This window comes from Haliaeetus albicilla, chromosome 1, assembly GCF_947461875.1.
Source record: "Haliaeetus albicilla chromosome 1, bHalAlb1.1, whole genome shotgun sequence".
NCBI lineage: Eukaryota > Metazoa > Chordata > Aves > Accipitriformes > Accipitridae > Haliaeetus > Haliaeetus albicilla.
Window position 1 is genome coordinate 36,683,095 of NC_091483.1, and position 20,719 is coordinate 36,703,813.

General features: G+C 44.2%; 1 protein-coding gene across 1 annotated transcript in view; it reads right to left on the reverse strand.

The window, feature by feature from the left end:
- DCHS2 (dachsous cadherin-related 2) overlaps positions 1-18,915 on the reverse strand; it is a 132,733-nt gene extending 113,818 nt beyond the window's left edge. Inside the window, exon 1 of the mRNA XM_069785664.1 lies at positions 16,967-18,915. Coding sequence (XP_069641765.1) covers positions 16,967-18,799 — 1,833 coding nt within the window. The 5' untranslated portion in view covers positions 18,800-18,915. The remainder of the gene's footprint in view (positions 1-16,966) is intronic.
- Between the last annotated feature and the right edge of the window lie 1,804 nt (positions 18,916-20,719).

The window sequence follows — 20,719 nt, forward strand, 5'->3', positions numbered from 1 at the left end:
AACCACTGATATTCAGTGTCCTCTGCTTTATATTGAACTAATTAATTCAAGATAATTAAGTCAGGCTTTCAGTATTAAAGAGGCCTCTGGGGGAAATAAACCAACAGGAGTGACAGGATGGGAGTATAAAGAAAGAAAACTGAAATTTCACAGTAACCTCTCCTTTATGGAAGAGAACCTTGCTTTTCTGACTAGGACTTTTCTTTCTCTTTCAACTGTCCTTTCTTAGGTCTTATTTCTGCAAGATGAATGCTATGTTCTGGTTTTCTTATCATCAGTTCCCTGGGAAAATGTCCTGGCGTGCTACAGTGTCTCATCAGAATAGTATCACAATGATTAAGAACACCTTCAAGTTTTCCAATCACAAGTCTACAGCTGTGAATGTGGAAAATATAGTCTGAATTGTGTCTGGTTTTAAGGATCAGGAAAAGCCTTCACTTACAGCTATCACACTCCCCCTTCCAGAAAGTGGGAAAAGGGAGCTTGATTTCTGCCTCAGTCCCTGTATGAGTGAAAAACAACTGACCTATCAGAAAAAAAGAGAGAACTTTTACTTTATTAATTTCTTTGCTTTCCTTGAAGGATCTAAAAATTTTGCTTTATTTCCAAAGAATGTCAATGTTTCGTTCAGCCTGCAACACCTTGTTAATTTCACATTTAATTTGAAATAGAAAAAGCAGTAAAATAAATTTCAGGTTCATTCTAACTGAAAGCCTGTATTAATTTTTCAGCTCAGACAAGGCAGGGTAAGATCTAAAGCACTGAACCAGAGTAAGTGTGATAAAAGAGCTAACAGAAGCCATGGCTCTGGGGATGTGAACCAGAGAAGATATCAATAACAGCCTAATCCTGCTACTACTTATTCTGTGCTGCTGGTCTAAATGTCAAAACCATATTGATGAGCCAAAAAATTCACCTAAAAGAACTTCTGACTGATGGTGCTGGAGTTACTGAAAATTGATAAATTACCCCAAAACACATAGATTGAAAGAATAAATTAAAGATGGCTCTACCGAATTTATGTTTGTATTTTAAGTTTTTGAACAATTTATCACATAAAGATTATCCATATTATTGATGCCACAGCTAGAAGAGATTAATATGCCTACAGCCTACTAACTCTTTGAAGACATAAAATCCTCCTGGAATTGTCACAAATAGACATGATGTTCCCAATATCTAAATCTGTGTACTACAATACAGTTTGCAAGAAGGTCTACAATGACTGCACATATGAGGAGGACGTGTACTATTCCAGCAAGCTGAATAATTCTGGAGGAGTTATATGGAAAAAAAGTGTTCTTGAAGTTCACATTTTAAACAAGAATATCCAAGTAACTAGAGCTCAACTTAACACTTCTGTATCTGACTGAATCCCATTTTCATTAGCTTTTAAAGGAGAAGTAACACTACCACTTTATTTTTGCAAAAGAATATGACAAGAATCTTGAATGGACAGATTACTGCATGCTTGGCAAAAGGCACGCAGATATCTGAAGAGAAGAAAGTGTTCTAGATGTATATGGTATTAAATGGGGCTATCAGCTTAACATCTAGCTCTGGAACTGGACCTTTTTACAGCAAGAAATGAAAATAAGCCAGCCTGCCTATCACTTTATCAGCATGTCCACTTCTATGGTTTGCAACAGAAATATTTACTACTTTAGAGGAAATCTCTTCCCTGAAATGCCTTACCCTCCTTTTCCCCACCCACTCACTGCAGAATTTGTTTTTAGATCATAGTTTGTTACATAATGGAAATTTGTATCAAACAGAAGCCTCATGTACCTACGCTCTTACATTACTGTGTTTTAAATGACCAGAACATATTGAGCACATAAAGTGCCTGTAACTGTGACTCTCCAAAAGATGCTGCTGCAACTGGTCAGTTCCTGTCTTACAGCTAGAGGAGTGTTCCTGTAGATCAGTCTGGAGACCAGTGTATTTAATGCTAGGACTGAGACATTTATCCTCCTCAGTCACAGTTCCTATTTCTTGCTTTTTAAGGATGCATCTTATTTAATTCAGTAAGTATTAATTCTAAAAGGGATTACAGATATTCTTAATATTCAGAACTCCCAAATTTTCTAGAGCACTTTTAAAAGTAGGATGAGGAATATGACAGATGACTGTCTGCCTCTTCAGGCTCTCTGAAGGCTTCATTAATAATTCCACACACGAAAAGCAGTTTTAGTACTGTACAGTGAGAATATCCATACTCGCTGTGACAGCCCAGGAATCTTCCATGTAAATGACTCATGAACTTTGTCTGACATTTAGTAATTGTTTTATAAATATTGTTTTTTCATCGTAACTCTCATACACACCATTTACAACCATACCACCCCAAACAGACAGAATGACTGGCCATTAAGAATAACAACTGTTTCACTAGGTGAGTTTGATTAAAGTGAGAAATTAGTTTTCTCCTGCTTGTCCACAAGGAGGAAGTGGAGAGAGCAGAGAACACCCAAGCAAGAAAAATTCACTAAGAGCAGATATAACACAAGCTTAAGAAGACTTGAAAGAAGAGCCTACACAGGGGGCAATCTCAGTAATTTTCAGAGAGAAGAAAGAAGATGTGTTATTATTTAACTGGAGACAAGTAAGATTCACGTGAGAACAAAATGTGCGAAAAGCTTTGTTATGAAGAAAAGGCAGAAGGTGCAGGAGCCAAGAGGAGCTGGGCTGAAGCCCAACAGTCACTTGAAAGATTTATGGTATCTCCAGAAGGTGCTTAGAGACCCCACAGAGGTTCAGATTCCAGGGGCTTAAAGAATGAATGGCCTAACAAAATTAATCCCTAACACATCAGCCAGTAAAATCTCCCACCAGAGGAGGAACTCTACTAGCAACCCCAGTTAACCTGTATGTTATTAAAAAAAACCAACAGAATGAATTCATGTGCAAGTCTATGAGCCAAGAGAAACATAGATGGTTAGTCCTCAGAGCAAGAAGATGAGATTTTAACAGCTGTAAAGTGTTGTGCTAATGCTCAGAGGATATGTTGTTTGGTGGATTTTTTTCCCCAGCATCACATAGAATAAAGCTGAGTATCTGCTATAGGCTTCCTTGGCCCTAGGGTTAGACTTGAAGATATACAGAGAGAATTATAATGCTCTTGGAGAAAGAGTATCACCAGGAATCATTTCTTTATGAGGAGTTTTAACTTCCCAGAGACTCACAAATCAATGAAAATAATAAAGCCATTGGACATGAATACTTCAGACCATGTAATTAGAACTTAAGTTTAAATTAAATGGAAGAATAAACAACAGTTAGTCTGCATCTCCAAGTTTTTAAGTGATAAATACATAATGTTAAAAATAAACAGTTAACAAGGACAAAAAAGGAGTTTGGATATGAGAGAAGTCTGGAACTTCAGTCAATCATGATAAAAATATATAGGTATTCATGGACATTCATAAGCAGAAATGGGTGTGCTAAGATGAGAAGACAGCATGCTGTTAAAACTAGCCATTGTGCTAGAGGTAATGGAGTACCTTCCTCACTTCTGCCACCAGCAATGATCATGGCCATCATAACTAGAGTGAGAATACAGGAATGGAAGTTATGCATCTTAAAGTTAAAATCCAAACAGCATTCAAAGTGGGAGGCCCCAACCTAGAACTATTAAAGAACTGACAAATAAAACTACAAGCTTGCAGCCACAACCATTCTAGATCTTGACGCAACCATCTCTCTTGAAAATACCAAATGAAAAGACAACATTTAGAACAGGAGAACAACTGAATGTGGGTACTACAATCCTATCAGCCTGACCTAAACAGACACAAATTTTAGAACAAGTTTCAAAGAATAACGAGAAGATAGAAAAGAATATAATAAAACATTTTGCCAAGTACCTCAGTATCCTTTCGATAATGGATTTTTCTAGACACACAAGTAAGTTGATCTGGATTTAATAAGGCAACCAATGGAAATCACATTTCTTTACATTTTATTTAGTACCGATAACACAGCTATTAGTCAAAGAATCATATGGTAAGAAACTATGTAAGGAAGAAATGAAAACAAGATATCTTGAGAAAAGGAAGTAACAAATAGGTTGGTTGTATTGATAACCAGCTTGTTAAGTCTATTCATTAACCAGAAAAAAAAACAGAACATAAGCACTTCAATAACATTCACCAGTTCTTGAAACTAGAAAGCACTGTCAATGTAGAAGATCAAGAGGATCTTTATACAGAAGAACTAGAAGACTGAAGTAACAAATATAGAATGATAAAATATGAAATTTCATACCAAAAAACTAATATTTTTTGCTGTAATCTGGGAATTTATTCATTGGAAACTGAGAAGGAGAAAAAAAAATACATGGATGGCTATGAGTCAAAGTGATCCAGCCTAAAAAAAGACAAAAGCAAACTGATTTAGGTGAGGTATTACCAGTTAAGTACTAGCACTCCTGTGCGAACAACTTGTCAGTTCCCATTTGGAAAACAGTGAGTACAGATGATGTGGCAGAGAGGTCCAGTTGTCCAGGTAGAGCCAGAGACTTGATGAAAACACGTGCCTGCCTGTGCATTTCAAAAGGCACAGCAGTTCTGCTCCACTTCCCAGAAATATGGGGTGGGCAAGGGGAGGTGTAGTCACTGGGAGCTACTGGGGATGGCAGGTACTGAGATTTGCACCTGATCATCTCCAGAAACGTTTCTAACTTTCATCCATACTTTCTAGGAAAAATAACCACAGTTTAGTTCATGCTCATAGGCCTAAAACATGGTTTCCATTATGAGCAATTAGTAAGAATAATGCCATAGCATAAAATCAAAGTCTCAAAAAGTATGCTTTAAGTGGCCTCCAATAAGATACAATAGACATCAAAAATCTCCCAGGAAACATAAATGTTTTTCAACATGGCATTTCAACAACAGAGTTTTAGAAACTGCGGGATAACTTGTGTCCCATAACCACAGGGTTCTGGAAATACAACGCATGTTCTTGTCTAACTCCCAAATATTGCCTTGGGTCCTCCCTTCAGACAAACATTTCTGGAAATTAAAAGCAGCCTTTCAAAAATTGTGTTTCAACTATCAGGTCTTTTCCCCCTCCTCAGATACAGGCACAAATGGAGATTGAAATTTTTAAAAAGGTTATTATTGATTAGTTCCATGAAAATTTAAACCTTACGTCTTTAACTGCAAGTTACAAACCTAAGAGGTTTGGGGTTTGGTTTTTCAATGGAAAGAGAACACAAAAGCAGCCTGGTATCAGAGCAAAATCATTACAAGACTGCAGCACTGCCAAAATTATTGCTAAAGACATTCACTTCAAAGACAGCTAAAAAAAGAAAAGAAGAAACAAATTCCAGGATATGGAGTTTTACTTTAATAGTAACAAAAGGGAGCAAACAAACAAATAAACAAGAGAGGCCAAATATATGGGGGTTTGCCTTTCCTCTTTCTTTTTAAAACCAGAATGAAATGCTCTCTTAAATCCTTTAAAAATTATACAAATGTAATTCTAGAGGAAAAAGAATTGTCTAAATTGTGACTTTGTTTTCAAATTAAACTTCTGGGGAAAATAATTACTATTACTAGTGATGGCAGCACATACTGTTTTAAAATGTGTTACACTGAGAAGAAGTTCTGTGCTCTGGGAAAGCGAGTCACATTTGTACTGGAGTTTATTTCACCCCTTTGCTCCTACAGCGTCATGCATACAGCGCTCTCTCCCCCTCAGAAACCCACAGACACACATTAAATTAGTTGGAATTTTCAAAATCCAGAGAACCTGAAAACCCCCCAAAGAACAAGTCGTGGCTGATTTCACTGCGGCTTATGTTCCTAAGCTCCCTGTATGCTTGTGCAACAAAAACTCTTTTGAAAAGAGCCTCCCAATTCCCCACTGCCTCACAACTTCTGCAGCCATCAATTGGCGCAATGTTGTTGTATAGTATTACCATATAGTAGCATTTTACACTTACTTTGCACAGGTTTATAGATCTACACAAAGCAGAAGGCAGGAAGGAATTACCAAGTTTGGTCGTTTTTAAAATCCAGCATTACTGAATCTTGTGCTCCGAGTTAAACAGCCAATCTTCAACTTGAGCAATTTTTGCTCCGTCCTATTTTTGCACTGTGAGCTGGAGACTGGATCCTGACAGGGCTCTAAACACCGACTGACCCTTGGTAATAACGGTCCTAAAAGCTACCACAGAACCGCACTAGAGTAACTACAAGTGTAAGCACAGCATGCCCCAAGAAATCTGAAGTGCTTTCAGTGATTTGATTTCTCAAAATGCTGTAAAATCAAATTCTATTCAATGTCTTCATGAGCAAGAATAACAGTACAGCACACAAAACACTCAAAACAGGAACCAGCCTGTTGAAAACTGAGCAAGCAGTGAGTTGGTACATTCAGGTTACTGCTCTCCTTCCCCCAAACATAAATGCAAATTTTAAGGTTTAAATTCTGTGTTGACACATTCTTGAGATTAACGTATTTCCAAATAGTACACCAAAAAAACCATCTATACAGCATGCACTTATGGTACAATGGACAGCATAAGCATTAACAAAGGGATAATCCTTGTCTGAAAGAGCTTATTCTCCTCCATTTGGGTGCATCTTAAGACAACTGAAAATCTTCTCAGAAGAGACCGATGGACATGCTTTATTGAGTCCATGCCGGTGTAAGTGCACATCAATCCTACAGAAATGTCATTAAGCATCATAGGGATAAAAGTACCAAGCTGATATGTATCTATAAATTACCTAATTAATAAAAATGTTGGACATTTCTTACATAATCAAACTGGATAAATGTCCAAGGCAATAGCCTATCAAAAGATTAATTAGGCATGCCCAAGTAAAAATAATTAAGTGCCTATACATCTATGGAGAATGTTTAACATGTAACCCCATTTGTGTACTGAAGCAGAGATAAAGATACCAATGTATCTGTGACTGCTAACAGTCTATGAGAAAACATAGTTGCCTACAAACCATAGGTCTGTTATCAAGGCAGCCACACCACAGAAGGACACTTGGGAGAAAAGGCTTTGGTAAATCATTACTCTGGTATGTCTGGCCATGAGTTCAGAATTCAAAGCAACTACAAAACATAGCAGGGAAAACTGCATGTGTAGTATAAAACTGTATTTATTGGGGTTTTACACATCTGAAAACCAAAGGTCATGTAGAAGGTAATGTACCGGAGGCTGAGTGCAGTCGTCTCCAGCAGCTTCTCTAACCGGTTAGATACATCCAGTCCTTGGACACTGCATTAAACCATATGTGTTTGTTTATAACTGTTAAAAAAAAAACAGGGCATACACAAGTTGCTTGTCTTGCACATGTTTAGTCAGACGTTAGTTAAATAACTGCCCTTCCTGTTACCCTTTCCCAGCACCAGATGTAGGCACAAGCCAGTGGAAGTGGAGCAGACATAAGCATGACAACCTAATTCTCTGCATGAGGGAAGTAGCTGGGGATGGGGAGGGGGAAGGGGAGACAAAAACACTTTACACAAGGTCAGTGCAGGAGATGGAGTCATCTGTCAAGGCTGGAAGTTAGTACATTTGCTTTTATTACAGCAAACGTTGGTACTGCAAGTTTTACGCTTAAAGCAGTGCAGCCTCTAAGCACAAGTAAATAGGCATGACAGTATCTTGATTTTTATTTTAAGTCATATCCAGCAGGAAACGGAGCTAGTAAAGTCTGGCATAAATGCAATGCTTGTTTTTGTTTAGTCCAAAGGAGAGGAAGAGACAGAACCTAGAGCTGTGTCTCTAGTGCTGCAATTTCTGTTAGGGAACAAAAACACACTTCTAAACAAAGAAAACAAAGCACTATTTCAAAATCCATAGATTTGATCCATCTAGAGCCACCCACGTATCAATGGGAAGCTTGTGGAAGCAAGGAAAGAGGCACAGAAAAGGGCTGCAACATAAGTATCATCCCTTAAAACATGTTCTGCTGTCAGATGCTACCATGAAGAGTGAGGCTTTGGGTTGTAATGTCAAGTTTATGCACATAAAGAAAGTCTAGTTAAAACTTTCTTTACACTACTTGATTTAAAGGGACTGTGTGAGGAATAGGAATTTACTTCATACACAGCACAACTGCATCAGTAATCCACCTACTTTGGTACATAGTACCTGCATCTACCCTGAAAACTCTAACCAAGTAATTATCAAGAGGAATCAGCAGAGATTTTATATCGAAGCATAGCCGGCCAGCGCACAGGTCCTTACAAACATCCCTTCTGCATTACAGTGCATTACCAGTTACTGTAAATGCTGACAGTTACTACATTTGGTCATGTATGTGTTAGATAGGATACAACTGTTTAATCTGCTGCACGTTTATATATATATATATAAAATTATATATACAAATTTTTATAGGAAAGCAGTTCAGTACAAAAAGGTGAGAAGTATCTACACATTTTCTGCTGCAATGCTAGATACACCACCACTGGACATGTTCTCCAGGCATGACGTAAATCCCTTGCAATGCAACATTCACCAGAGAAGAATGATTTCACCTAAGTGCCAATGAAATTAAAAAGCTCCTGATTTTGTACAGCCTCTTACAGAGGAGTCTCAAAGAGCTTAGAACTGATTGAATGAACTGTGATTTATAAGTAGTATTTTAAAAATCCATTACTCCTCCTAAAAGAAACACCTTTTTACACAGATTAGTAAACTTTCTTTGCAGACTGAGAGCAAGGATACTATTTTCTATCAAATTCTATAAAATGTGAACTTTCTTCTACTGTATCACCTTCGTAAATAAGGCTTAATTTTATATTTTCACCAGTGGCACATTTCACCATTCAGTTTTCAAGAGCAGCTGCTAGCCAGATGCTAATTTTTTTTTTTTCAGCTAACACAAATGAGTACTGGAAATGAGACGGAGAGGTGATATAACAGGTGTGTGAAATCATGAGTGGTTGGGAAAGATCATTCTCTCTGTCTCCAGGTTCAAAGCAAAGGGGCATTTCCTCATGGGGCGGATAGCTGATCAGCACAGCCCTTGCCACAGTACACTGTGGCTGGTGATACCTGGGAAAAGCTGAGGGCTAGAGTACGTTTCTCAGAAAAGAATCCATTGGGGTTACAAATACATTGAAACTCTATCTTGCTTGGGATGTCCTTGAGCTGAAAATGGTTGAATACCAAGAATCCATGAGGGAAAGATTCATATATGTTGGCCTGTTCTTACACTCATCCAGGGTGCACACTTTTAGCATCGACGAGAAAAAGGATATGGGGCTAGATGGGATATTGGTCCAATACAATACATACACAGGCTCTTACAGGTAGCACCTGTGCCAAGTGAGCTATGTGATATTCTCCCCCAAGTGTTTTGTTCGCTGATACCTGTGCCTCCATACTGTTGACATCTGCAGCGGGATTTGGATAATCAGCTGGACAGAGAGCCCCACTCTTCACTACAACAGTGTTCATATTACTTACCATTTTACACTGAATGCAGAGCAGGATTGCTCAAACTGTCATTAATGCACTGCAGAACAAGTTTCTCCAAGCTATCGACACACACATTGAAGCCCATAAAGCTTGTGACTAGGTTCTAAATCAAATTCATGTGTTTTAAAAGAGAAATGCAGACTCTGTAAATCATTGATGTTTTTTCAGCATGCAATTAGAAGTTTGTTTTCAAGAATGAATTGAGCAGCAAAGTAAAATAAAAAGGCTCATTCTGCAGTGTGTCAATCTGTCTGCACAGTAAGCTGGAACTTAAGAGATTCCTAACTCATCTATTTCCCAATGCTTTAAAACCTTCCAGGAAAGACTAAGCCTTCTGCTGACCTAGCAATTTATGAAAATCTATACGGATGATAAACTGACATTAATATTTGATAAATGAACAGACAGGCCATATCCAGCCATTTACAGCTTATTAATAATTTGCTCGAGTGTATTATAAGACAACTGCTGAAGTCAGCTTTTTGTATAAAGGTGAACACCAGCAAAAATGCATTTCTGCACTGGAATGCCTTCACCTAAAAAAGTAGTTCACAATCATTACTCCAGGAGGTCAGTGTCTATGAATGAACATTTGCTGGACACTTAACTGAATGTTTATTCGTTATACTGCATAAAACCGTACAAACTTAGCAGCCAAAGGTATTCAAGGACTCTTATGTTTGCCACTGGTTCTCCAAGTAGTCTTTTAGCTAATATTTTAATACAGCAATCTCTGCAATATAAAGCACATGATTAAGACTATTTAATATCATTACTCCTCTTCCAATACTCCAAAGCTAGGAATACATCTAAATTCTCTAACAACAATACCTTTATCACGCATGCCTCTTTTCTTATCATGGCTATAGACTAAGTCTGCAGACAATTTCAGACTTAGCCATGCACAAGCCTTCAAACTTTCCCTCTTCCCAGACCCAGCTTGCTAATGCCAATTAAAAGACTTCCCTGAGAACTGCAAAAAAAGGTCATTTTCTGCAGTGATTTTGAAAATGTTTTTGTTCTCAATCTTTCATGTAATTTTTAATTCTCAAATAAAAGCCAAATGTTTCCATGTCAATGTTTTTGATGCTTCAATGTTTCATATGTTCTCTAAGTGGTGGGTTTAGCTAGCAAACAGCTGTAGATTCAGTACCTGGGTGAGGGGGAATTACCTCCGGAGATCTGTTTTTTGCAGGTGTTGGACACTGAAAATTTAACACTTGCCACATTTAAGAGTAACTACAAACTAAGAGCAGCAAAAGTCAAAGCCTTCCACCTCCCATTTCTCACATCCTTGCATTTTCAGGATCAGAGCTTCTTACACCTACAAAGCCTCCATTTGGTGTTGGATGCTGGCACTAAAAGGACTGAATCAAGGAAAAGACTCTCACTCTTATGAGCATTTAAATTATTAAATGGAACAGTTTTCCTATTGTTAAAAAGCTAGAAGGGCACCATAATTAGAATTCTTAAACAAAAGAATATGTAGAAATCCTATTCATTTAAAATTACTTTAAAATAATCATTAAAATAATATATTTCGTTTTCTCTTTTTTTTTCATTTTTCTCCCTTCACGCAATCAGCATAGATTCAAAGAGACATTTATTGATCTCTGAGCCCAGACCATCCAAATACTTCTAAAGCTACATATTAATAGATTACAAGCAGTTGTGCATAACCATGAAAAGAGCTTTTATAGCCACAAAGCTATTATAATCTACTGAGAATCTACTGAATGGCTTCTGGAGTGCAAAGGGGTATTTGTTGTGAATTTAGAAAGAAGTAATTGCTACAGAATCATATACCTAACAGATAAATGATATGTTAATTGCTTTCAGACTCAGTAAAATAATAATAAGAATTGGGATGAACAAATAAATAGTTTTGCATTATAGTTATAAGTCAGATGATAAATTTATTTGCTGTAACTGTAGTTCAGTCTGGGGTTTGGTCTTCCTGTTGTCACTTGTATTAGTTATAAAATACACTAGCATTCTAAGTCAACAAACAAAACCTGTCTTTTCTGCAACTGACTTCTTTAAATCAGATGCAGTGAAATTAGACCTGGAAAGCCCAAGAAGACAACAGAGGAATGCATGGCCTGATGTCTTCTACCTTCTTTTTGTCTCACCTCGAACTAGGATGAGCTGGATTTTATAGCTCTTTATAACTTATGTGAACCTAGTTTGCTGGCTTCATTTCTGGTTTCAGTGATAGCAGTATGGATTCAGAACCAAAACCGTCAGAGAAAGGACTGTCCTCTTAGCTCCTTGTTTCAACATTCAGGGAAAGAAAAGGAAGAAAAATGCAGTTTGCAGCAAATGCTGCTAACTGCTCAGTGGCTCACTGACAGATTACAGTCTCTAAGTCTCCATCCCTCACAGCAGGGATGTACGTCCTCCAACCCTTTTTGTCCCCTTAGTTTTCTTTTTTCTTTTGCAGAAGGTAGAGAAAAATTAGGAAAAGATACATGTTGAAATGTCTTTTTTAGAACCTCTCATTCTGCAAGTACCTCTTGGAAACATGTATTTCAAGTAAGAATGAACAATTTCTCTCAAATATACTACGCACTTAAAAAAAACCCTCAAAACCCATGCATCCTTCTTACATATGTTATACTTCAAATATTATTTTTTTAAAAAAAAACAGGTTAATTAATTATTCCATAATTTCTGGTATACCTAGCTTAGCTTTAAACAAAATCTTTCTTTGCTGTCATTGCATTTACAAACGCCCCACAATCTCAGCATCAGAAAGTCTGTTATTTTTAATGAAAGGAACTGAGGAGCTCTAACCAGTGAGTTAAAACAGCCTCCTTAATGGACCAGAAAAGTGCAAGTTGTCATAACAGTGGAATGCATACAAGTCTTTATCATTTGACAGATAACATATGTTTTTTCTCTTCCTCTGCTCTGTTAGAGATGACTCTAAAGCCAATAAAGATGTAATTTCTAATAAACCATAAAAGAAAATAAATTTAGTAAGAAACTACTGACATGACCGTCACTAATTCATGACAATTAATGTTCTCTTTGAGATGCAATTACAGGTACATAACTCATTATACTTTTCATAAGAATGCATGTGCGGTGTAAAGTGAATGACATTTGTGCCACAGATTACCTTACAAGCTACAGCGTACCCTGGCAGTGGAAGCAAGTTTAACCTACAAGCCCCAAACATGTACAGAATGTACTATGCTGTATAACACAAAATAAACACCTTCATTAAGTTCACAACACGAGTTCAGCTGAGAGCTGCCATGGTCACCAAACCTCTTTCTAACTGTAAGCTCTGCACAGCCCAATAAGGGAGAAACAAGCTTTTATGCAGGAGTCCCTGGAGGATACGAAACAGAATGTAAACATCAGGGTAAAAGGTACAACACAAGGAAAACTGGTGCCAACCTGATGTACTGAATTATTTCCCTTTAGATCCAGTTTTAGCCTGCTCCGAGAGAGAGAGAGGGAGAGAGAGAGGATTGCCGCTTCAGCTAGAAGACTGAAAATCCTGACAAATCTGGCAAAACAATACTATAATTTGGAGACACATTGTACTGAAGAGAACTGTAACAATGAGTATTGAGAATCACTACAATCACATAAAAAAGCTTGAAAATAAAATTTGTAATCAGAATTAAACCTATGTTAGCAAGGCAAGTCTACGGCAAAGCTTTATTCCTTAATTCATTCATAGGATTAAGAGAATGGCTTAGAAGAGAGACACTCTGTCACACTCCTCACTCTTAGGTGCACAGAGGTGCAATCAACACAGAAGTATACATCATTAGATGCTAAATTCACCTAAAATTGCCATGCTGACACCAAGGAGTGCAGAAATAGGACATAATCATCACCATCACTCAACAGTCCACAGGCATTTGTAGTCACATTGGTCCTTAAGAATGGGATGAAAGGTACAGGAAGAAAAACAGGAGAAAGCTCAAGGTGGTCTCACTCATTCCTCCATCTTACCACCTTTCTAGGTCATGCTGAAGTGACCACTCAAAAATAATATACAGTACCTCCACATGAAGAAACAGGGATGTTGATACATCTGCAAAAATCAAAGTGTTACTAAAACGTCTGCTGACATCACATCACACAAAGAGTACTTCTGCTGCTTCCACTTTTGTTACTGCAAATTGCCTTGGCCTACAATTTCTCTCCAACTGTGTTCACCTTTTCCTCCCTGTGCCTGTATCTTTTTTTGTTTTGCCTGTTTTTAATCATCCCACCAGTAAAGCTTAAATTTTCACAAAGGTGTGTCTACAACAACCAGTAATAAACCAGAAGTTCGTTATCCGAAAATGGACAAAAATGTGATAAATGCTGTTAACATCTTCAAAAATCTACTTATGTGTTTCACTGCATACCTTTGCTCTACTTTCTAATGTCCAATAACCCATTACTTTCCCATTGATTTTCCTCTTTCTTCATTTAGACTTTCTCCCATTTGTCTGCTCAGATTTCTGATCTCTAGCTGTGTTATTTTCCACAGTGATGCAATCATTACATTGCCACATTTCTTTCTTATATTAGCTGATGCAAACAAATTCCACTTATTTTTCAGGATGCAGATTCTCCCTTACTGGTCAATCTGCACTGGAAGGGAGAGCCTTTTGGCAACACAGAAAAGCCCATACATATGCCTGGAATAAAGAAGTGTTTCCAGAAGTGGCTGAAAACTATGTCTTCTAAGTCACAGTTAATTATTCTAACCAATGCATTCCTACAGAGTAGGAAAAACAGGTAAAAGACAGACTTATATGCAAGGTGACCTACTTCATAAATCTAGCCCACGTTACAGGCTAGATTTGTGGAGAGTAGGGGAGAATAAAGATAACATAAATAATAATTACAGCAGGAGTAAAAGATTTCCCCAAAGGAAAGAAATCTCCTCTTATCAACATGCAGTCAAGAACACAAGGGAATAAATTGCCCAGTATTTAGTGGCTGGGCAGAGTTACAACAAAGCACTAGAGCAGAAAGCTCTAGACACACGACCCATAAAGCGACGCTTTGTCACCAGTTGGTCCCCAAGCAAAGGTTACTAATGAACAAGACTTCAGTGATGCGCTACTGCAAGAGCCCCTCTGCTTGCAGAGGGGAAAGACTGGAAGGTTTAGTAGACTTCCCGCTACTATGATTGCGATCCGAACGTAAAACAGAGCACAAATGTTTATCACAAATGTGTGATAAACAACCATAGTCCTCTTCTGCTGACCCCCAGATTGTGGAGCAGAGCAAGCTAGGTGACATAAGTAGCCTCCTTCGGTGTCTTGGTTCATTTCCAGGAGCAGCAATAACATAGTCCATGGTTACCTCCTCTTCATGCTACCTTTTAAGTTCAAGAGCCCAGTTAGACACAGGACTCATACCATAGACCCTGAAAAACTGCTTGGCCAAAACAAAAACTGTTTTCTTCATTCTTATCACTAGCTGCAACTCCTGGAGCAACATAAATGAAGCCACCTGCTTCATGATAGCTTTTCCTGCTCACAATGGTTGAGTAGAAGGAAAATGGGGGAAAAGGTATGAGGATAATTTTAAGAGGCGGGCATCCTTGAATTTTAATAGGTGGGTATGTTTAAAGCTTAAGCCTACTATACAGTGCAGTATGAAACTTGGACATCACTATGGTGATCCAGGATTAACCTGCAAGTAGAAACACCAGCTTCCTTCCCTGGCAGTCCATGGGATGCTCATCTGCTATTCCTCCTACACACATCTCTTGTGCCTCATTCACCTTCGGCTTTAATATCCCAGGTTTGATCAGTCAGCCACCAGGACCTAACCGTTTCTTTCTACTCTCTAAACAGGATTATGGCAGCATGGTGACGCTTTCAAAATTCAGTACACCGCAGATGGTATCCACAGTATGTGACACCTTTGACCTGCCAGAAAATCTGCACTTTTGGTATATCAAAACCTAAAAAAAACCAAAACAAAACCAAAACCACAATGGTGGGTTATTTTCTTTAAAACGCTTCAGGAATCCTTCAGGATGCTTCCATCTGATTAACTCAAAAGCAAAAAATGGCTATTCACATACTCCAACCACGGTAGCAGGCGGTGGCAGTGCAGCCCGGCGGATTCTCTCCCGTTGCCTTTCAGCACCACGGACGCCGGCGACCCCCCACACACTCCCCCCCTCCCGCGGGGGCCGGGGCTGCCGTAAGGCCCCTCGCTCCTCCCCCAGAGAAGGTGAACTTCTAAAATTACGTTATTAACTTTCTCCTGGGCTCTCCTGGGGCCACCGGTGCAGGGTATCCTTCCCCCCTCCCCCCAGGGGTGGAGGAAAAATAAATGGCAGTGATGGGATTTTCTTTTCAGTTTGGGATATGAAATTAAAAGCTCCATGAGCTCAACCTTCCCAAACTTTTCATAGATTGGTTTTTATTAGAGCTGTGCAAGTTGTGCACTTTTTGAGCTCAGAGCACAATTTAAAAAAAAAAAAGAGGAAAATTTTTTTTGTTGAAACAAATGATTGTTCGACCCAAAACACCACCAATGACTCCCGATTTAAAAGAATAAATAAATTAGGTAGGCCACCCAGAAATAAAGACAGAATGATTTTTCTTCAAAAGAAACCGAGAAAACACACTGCAACTCTCCCTAGGTCTTCTCTTTAAGCATGGTTTTTCCCCAAATTCACCCACGTGTCTGCACAAACTCTGAGACTTTTGTACCTCCACCCAGGACCAACTGCTGTGAATTTTCTGCTGGTGGACAGTAGACTTGGCTCAGTTCAAAGGTGTAAGTCCTGAAATGTCCTTCCAAGCTAAAAGCAAAAAGGGCTATGTGGCAACTCCCGGTCAGGCAAAGCCTCCGTTCGACCTCACTTGCAAAGAATAAGGGGGGGGGGGGTTTGATGGACAAGTCGAATGTTTTTTCTGTTCGCATTAATCAGTTTCTGCAAAGGCCGAGCGAACGGATTCTCTCCATTAGCGGAGAGCTCTGGCTTACAAAACCCCAGAAGCGCTTTTTGACTGCAGGTGCCTCTGTGTTACATTGTCTGGCCACCTCTCTGCTTTAGTGCGGGTCACACTCACACACACGCCCTCCCCCCCAAGAGATGGGTCTCACTGATTTTACTCGGACGACCACCTCCAGTCCTCAGAAGTATCCCAGGCAGCTCAACCCCCTCGGGGACTTAAGGAGAGCCGATACTTGGTTCTCCCTGAAGAGCCGAGCTTCGGCGCTCATCAGCCACGCCGCAGGCTTTAGGGGGGTAAGGAACGCCGTTTTTAAGGGCACTTGCGAGGACCGCGGTACCACGTACGAAGGCACCGATTAACGGAGCTCCGCCGACCGCGCTCCAGCGTCCCATCCAAGCGCCAACTAGCAGCGGCAACGTCGGCAAGGGCTGTACTTCGGGGCCGAGGAGCCGAAACGCGGACCTGCTCCGGGCCGAAGGCCCGGCCGGGCCGGGGCCGGGCCCTGGCCGCCGGGCCGGGGCCGGGCCGGCGGGCCCGCAGAGGCCGCGGCGAGGCGCAGGCTCACCTGGAGGAGGCAGCGGCCGGGCGCGGCGTGCTCGGGCAGGCGGCCGCGGTAGACTTGCCGCTCGAAGCGGGGCTCGTTGTCGTTGGCGTCCTCGACGCGGACGCTGAGGCGGCAGGCGGCGGCGCGCGGCGGGCGCCCGCCGTCCCGCGCCACCACGCGCAGCTCCAGCGCCGCCTGCCGCTCCCGGTCCAGGCGGGCGCGGGTGCTGACGGCGCCGCTCCGCGCGTCGATGCGCAGCAGGGCCAGGGCGGCCGGCTCGCCTTCCAGCGCGTACCGCACCTCGGCGTTGGGCGAGCCCGGCTCGTCGGCGTCGGAGGCGCTGAGGCGGAGCACGGCGGTGCCGGGGGAGGCGGCCTCGGAGACGGCGGCGCGGTAGTGGGGCTGCGGGAAGGCGGGCGCCTCGTCGTTGAGGTCGGCGACGCGCAGCAGCAGCGGCTCCTCGGCGGAGAGCGGCGGCGCGCCGCCGTCCGTGGCCACCAGCCGCAGCTCGTAGAGGTCGCGGCTCTCGCGGTCCAGCGGCCCCGCCACGCAGAGGAAGAAGACGCCGGCGGCGCCGGCCGGCCGCAGCGCGAAGGCGCCGTCGCCGCCCAGCAGGGCCAGCGCGATCCCGCCGCCGCCGCCCTTCTCCTCCGCGCCCTTCTCGTCCGCGCCCTCGTCGGCGTCCGAGACGGAGACGCGGGCCACGTAGTCGCCGGGCCGCGCCCCCTCGGAGACCCGCGGGCCGCCGCTCTCGGTGAGGTAGAGCAGGCGGATGGCGGGGCGGTTGTCGTTCACGTCCAGCACGGCCACGGAGACGAGGGCGCTGGAGACCTCGGGCTGGGCGCCGCCGTCCCGCGCCTCCACGACCAGGCGGTGCAGGGCCCGCGCCTCGCGGTCCAGCCGGCGGCGGAGGCGCAGCACGCCGCTGCGCTCCTCCACCGCGAAGTAGCCGTCGGGGTCGCTCTGCCGGCGGTTGATGGCGTAGCGCACCTCGCCGTTGGCGCCCAGGTCCGGGTCGGTGGCCCGCAGGCGGCAGACGGCGGTGCCCGGCGGCGCGTCCTCCCGCAGCCGCGCCCGGTACTCGCCGCGGCTGAAGGCGGGCGCGTTGTCGTTCTCGTCCAGCACCCGCACCGACACCCGCAGGCGGCCGCGGCGCCGCGGGCTGCCGCCGTCCCACGCCTCCACCAGCAGCCGGTGCGCCTCCGCCCGCTCGCGGTCCAGCCGCCGCAGCAGCACCAGCTCCAGCGGCTCCGGCCGCCCGTAGCGCAGCTGGAAGAGCGGCGGCTCCCCCGCCGCGCCGCCCTCCTCCAGCAGCGCGTACCCCTGCGTCCCGAAGCGGCCGGCGTCGGGGTCACGGGCGGCCGGCAGACGGAAGGCGGTGCCGGGCGGGCTCAGCTCGGAGACGTTGAGCTGCAGGCAGTCCCGCGGGAAGCGCGGCGGGTGGTCGTTCACGTCGGTGACCGCGATCTCCACCTGCACCACCTCGCCGCGCAGCGTGGCCGCCGCGAAGCTGTAGCGCGCCCGCCGCTCCCGGTCCAGCCGCCGCGCCGTGCGGATGATGCCCGTCTCCGCCTGGACGTGGAAGTCCGCCAGCACCGCCGACTCGCCGCTCCCCTCCGACAGCAGGAAGCCCCCCGGCGGCCCCGCGCCCGCCGGCAGCCCCGCGCGGATGTCCCCCACCAGCGTCTCGGCCGGCAGCCCCTCGTCCACCGCCAGGCTGAGGTTGTACACCGCCGCCGCGCCGCCGCCCGCCGCGCTCAGCCACAGCGGCACCAGCAGCGCCAGCGCCCGCCCCGTCGGGGGACCGCCGCCTCGCCCGCCCCGCCACCTGCCGCCCCGCAGCCGCCGCGCCATCCTCCGCCGCTAAGCCGGCATCGCGGGCAGCCTGCGCCGCGCCGTTCCCCGCCGCCGCCGCCGCCGCCGCCGCCGGGCAGGTGGCTTCGCCCCGCCGCCGCGGGAGGAAATCCTGCCCGCCGCCGCCTGTGCCGGGAAGGACAAGCCTGTGCGAGGGGGCGGGGAGGGCGGCTCCCCGCCGCCGCCGCCGCCGCCCCGCGCAGCCCCCGCCCCGCCGGGCCCCGCCGGGCCCCGCCGCCCCCCGCAGCGCTGCCGGGCCGCCCACCCCGCGCCCCGGGGGCTCGCGTCCCCCACGCGCGGGCGTGCCGCGCAGGGTTTGGATGGCGCGGAGCTGGCTGGCTGCAGGGCCGCCCTCAAGTCGCAGAGGTGCTCGCCGAAACGGATTCCTCGGGGAATCGGCTGGCTTAGCTGCTGATGGGGGAAAGCGGTGACTGGCGCAGGGGCTGCCTCTAGATGCAGAGGCATGCCTCGTGGAGGAGGAGAATTTAAATGAGACAGAAAGCTGCGGGGATAAACGGGTTTGCTCAATTCAGCGAGGATTTTTTTCTTGCCTTAATATTCTGGTCCTCCTTTTCCATGAAAAGGCTCGCTCGTGATCCTAGCGTTAGGTCAGTAAATAGTGCTCCGCGCGGCAGGGAAGCGTTTACCAGAAATAAGCTTTAAGTAGAAAATGCCGTCAGCTTCAGCGAGACCAGAATTTCCTTCCTTTTATGCTACTCCCGACTCTCGCATCTAACTGGGAATGGTCTAAGGATGAATTAGTGTTTCTTCAGTGACACCGAGAATATACAGCGTCGTATAAATGCTAAGTACCAACCGTCCATCTTTCCATGAAAGCTAGGTACAATACTTCAACAGTTAGCAGTCTCTTGCTGCTCCCACTGGTCCTTTACCAAACTTCATTTCACCTTTCTGGCAAGAGTCTCGCAGTCGGTCAGAGAAAAGTAAATTCATCCTAGGCCAGGCAAGTAAAATCAGGGCAAAGTCGATACAGTAGCAGGAGGAGTTACTGTGGCTCGGTCCTCTCCCATGAAGGGGCACTTGGGAGAGCACCAGTTTTGCTATTTGCCACTCTTCCAAGCCGCAGAAGAGCGACCCAAGTACCGCTGCCAGAGCACCCGTTCCCCAAGGAGGGGGCAGAGCCGCTGTAACAGCCGTTGATGTATCCACACAGGGGAGGAGAGGGGGGAAGAGAAGTCATTTTTCCAGCACTGTTAGGACCTAACAATTCCACACTTCCAGGTAAGAGGGAGAATTAGGTTCTAAAGTAAGTCTAGAGGTCGTAGTGCATGTATGTCTGCCTGCAGGGAAGGAGAGAGACGCGGGATCATATCCACTGTGTCTGATTTCCCTCTTTACATAGAGAGGCAGGGCTGAGCAAAAGCTAGATTTTGTCAGATCTTCTTAGGCACATTCTGAGAAAGTCTCTGTATATTTATATACTGTGATAATTACAAGCATAGAAGCAAGAAGGAAATGCTGAGGCCCTTGCCAGTTTCATTCATATTCATTGAGAAAACACATGGATCTTCCCCAAGTCACAGATGTTCAATATGAAAATGCCTGAATTCCATTGAATCACAGCAAGTTTGGAAAAACAGCCATGTCCCATGCAGCCTATGCAGTCACTAAGAAAACATGTGAATCACGTTCGATCAGGCACATTCACTGAAAAACTAAACAAAACCTGCTGCTGCCAAGGTCAGGCAGTGCCTAAAGAGCAAAGTTCTGTATTCAGATACAGCATGCACGAAGATAACGGGCGAAAAAATAAGATGGACGTAGTTGTCTCTGGTTCTGGCAGCATTCGTGTATTTTGTGAGACCAGGGCACTTCTATAGTTCTATACGGTTCTATAACAAGTAAAGTTGTATAAAAGCAGTGTCCAACTATAGCGTTTCCAGAAATACCACATCTTTA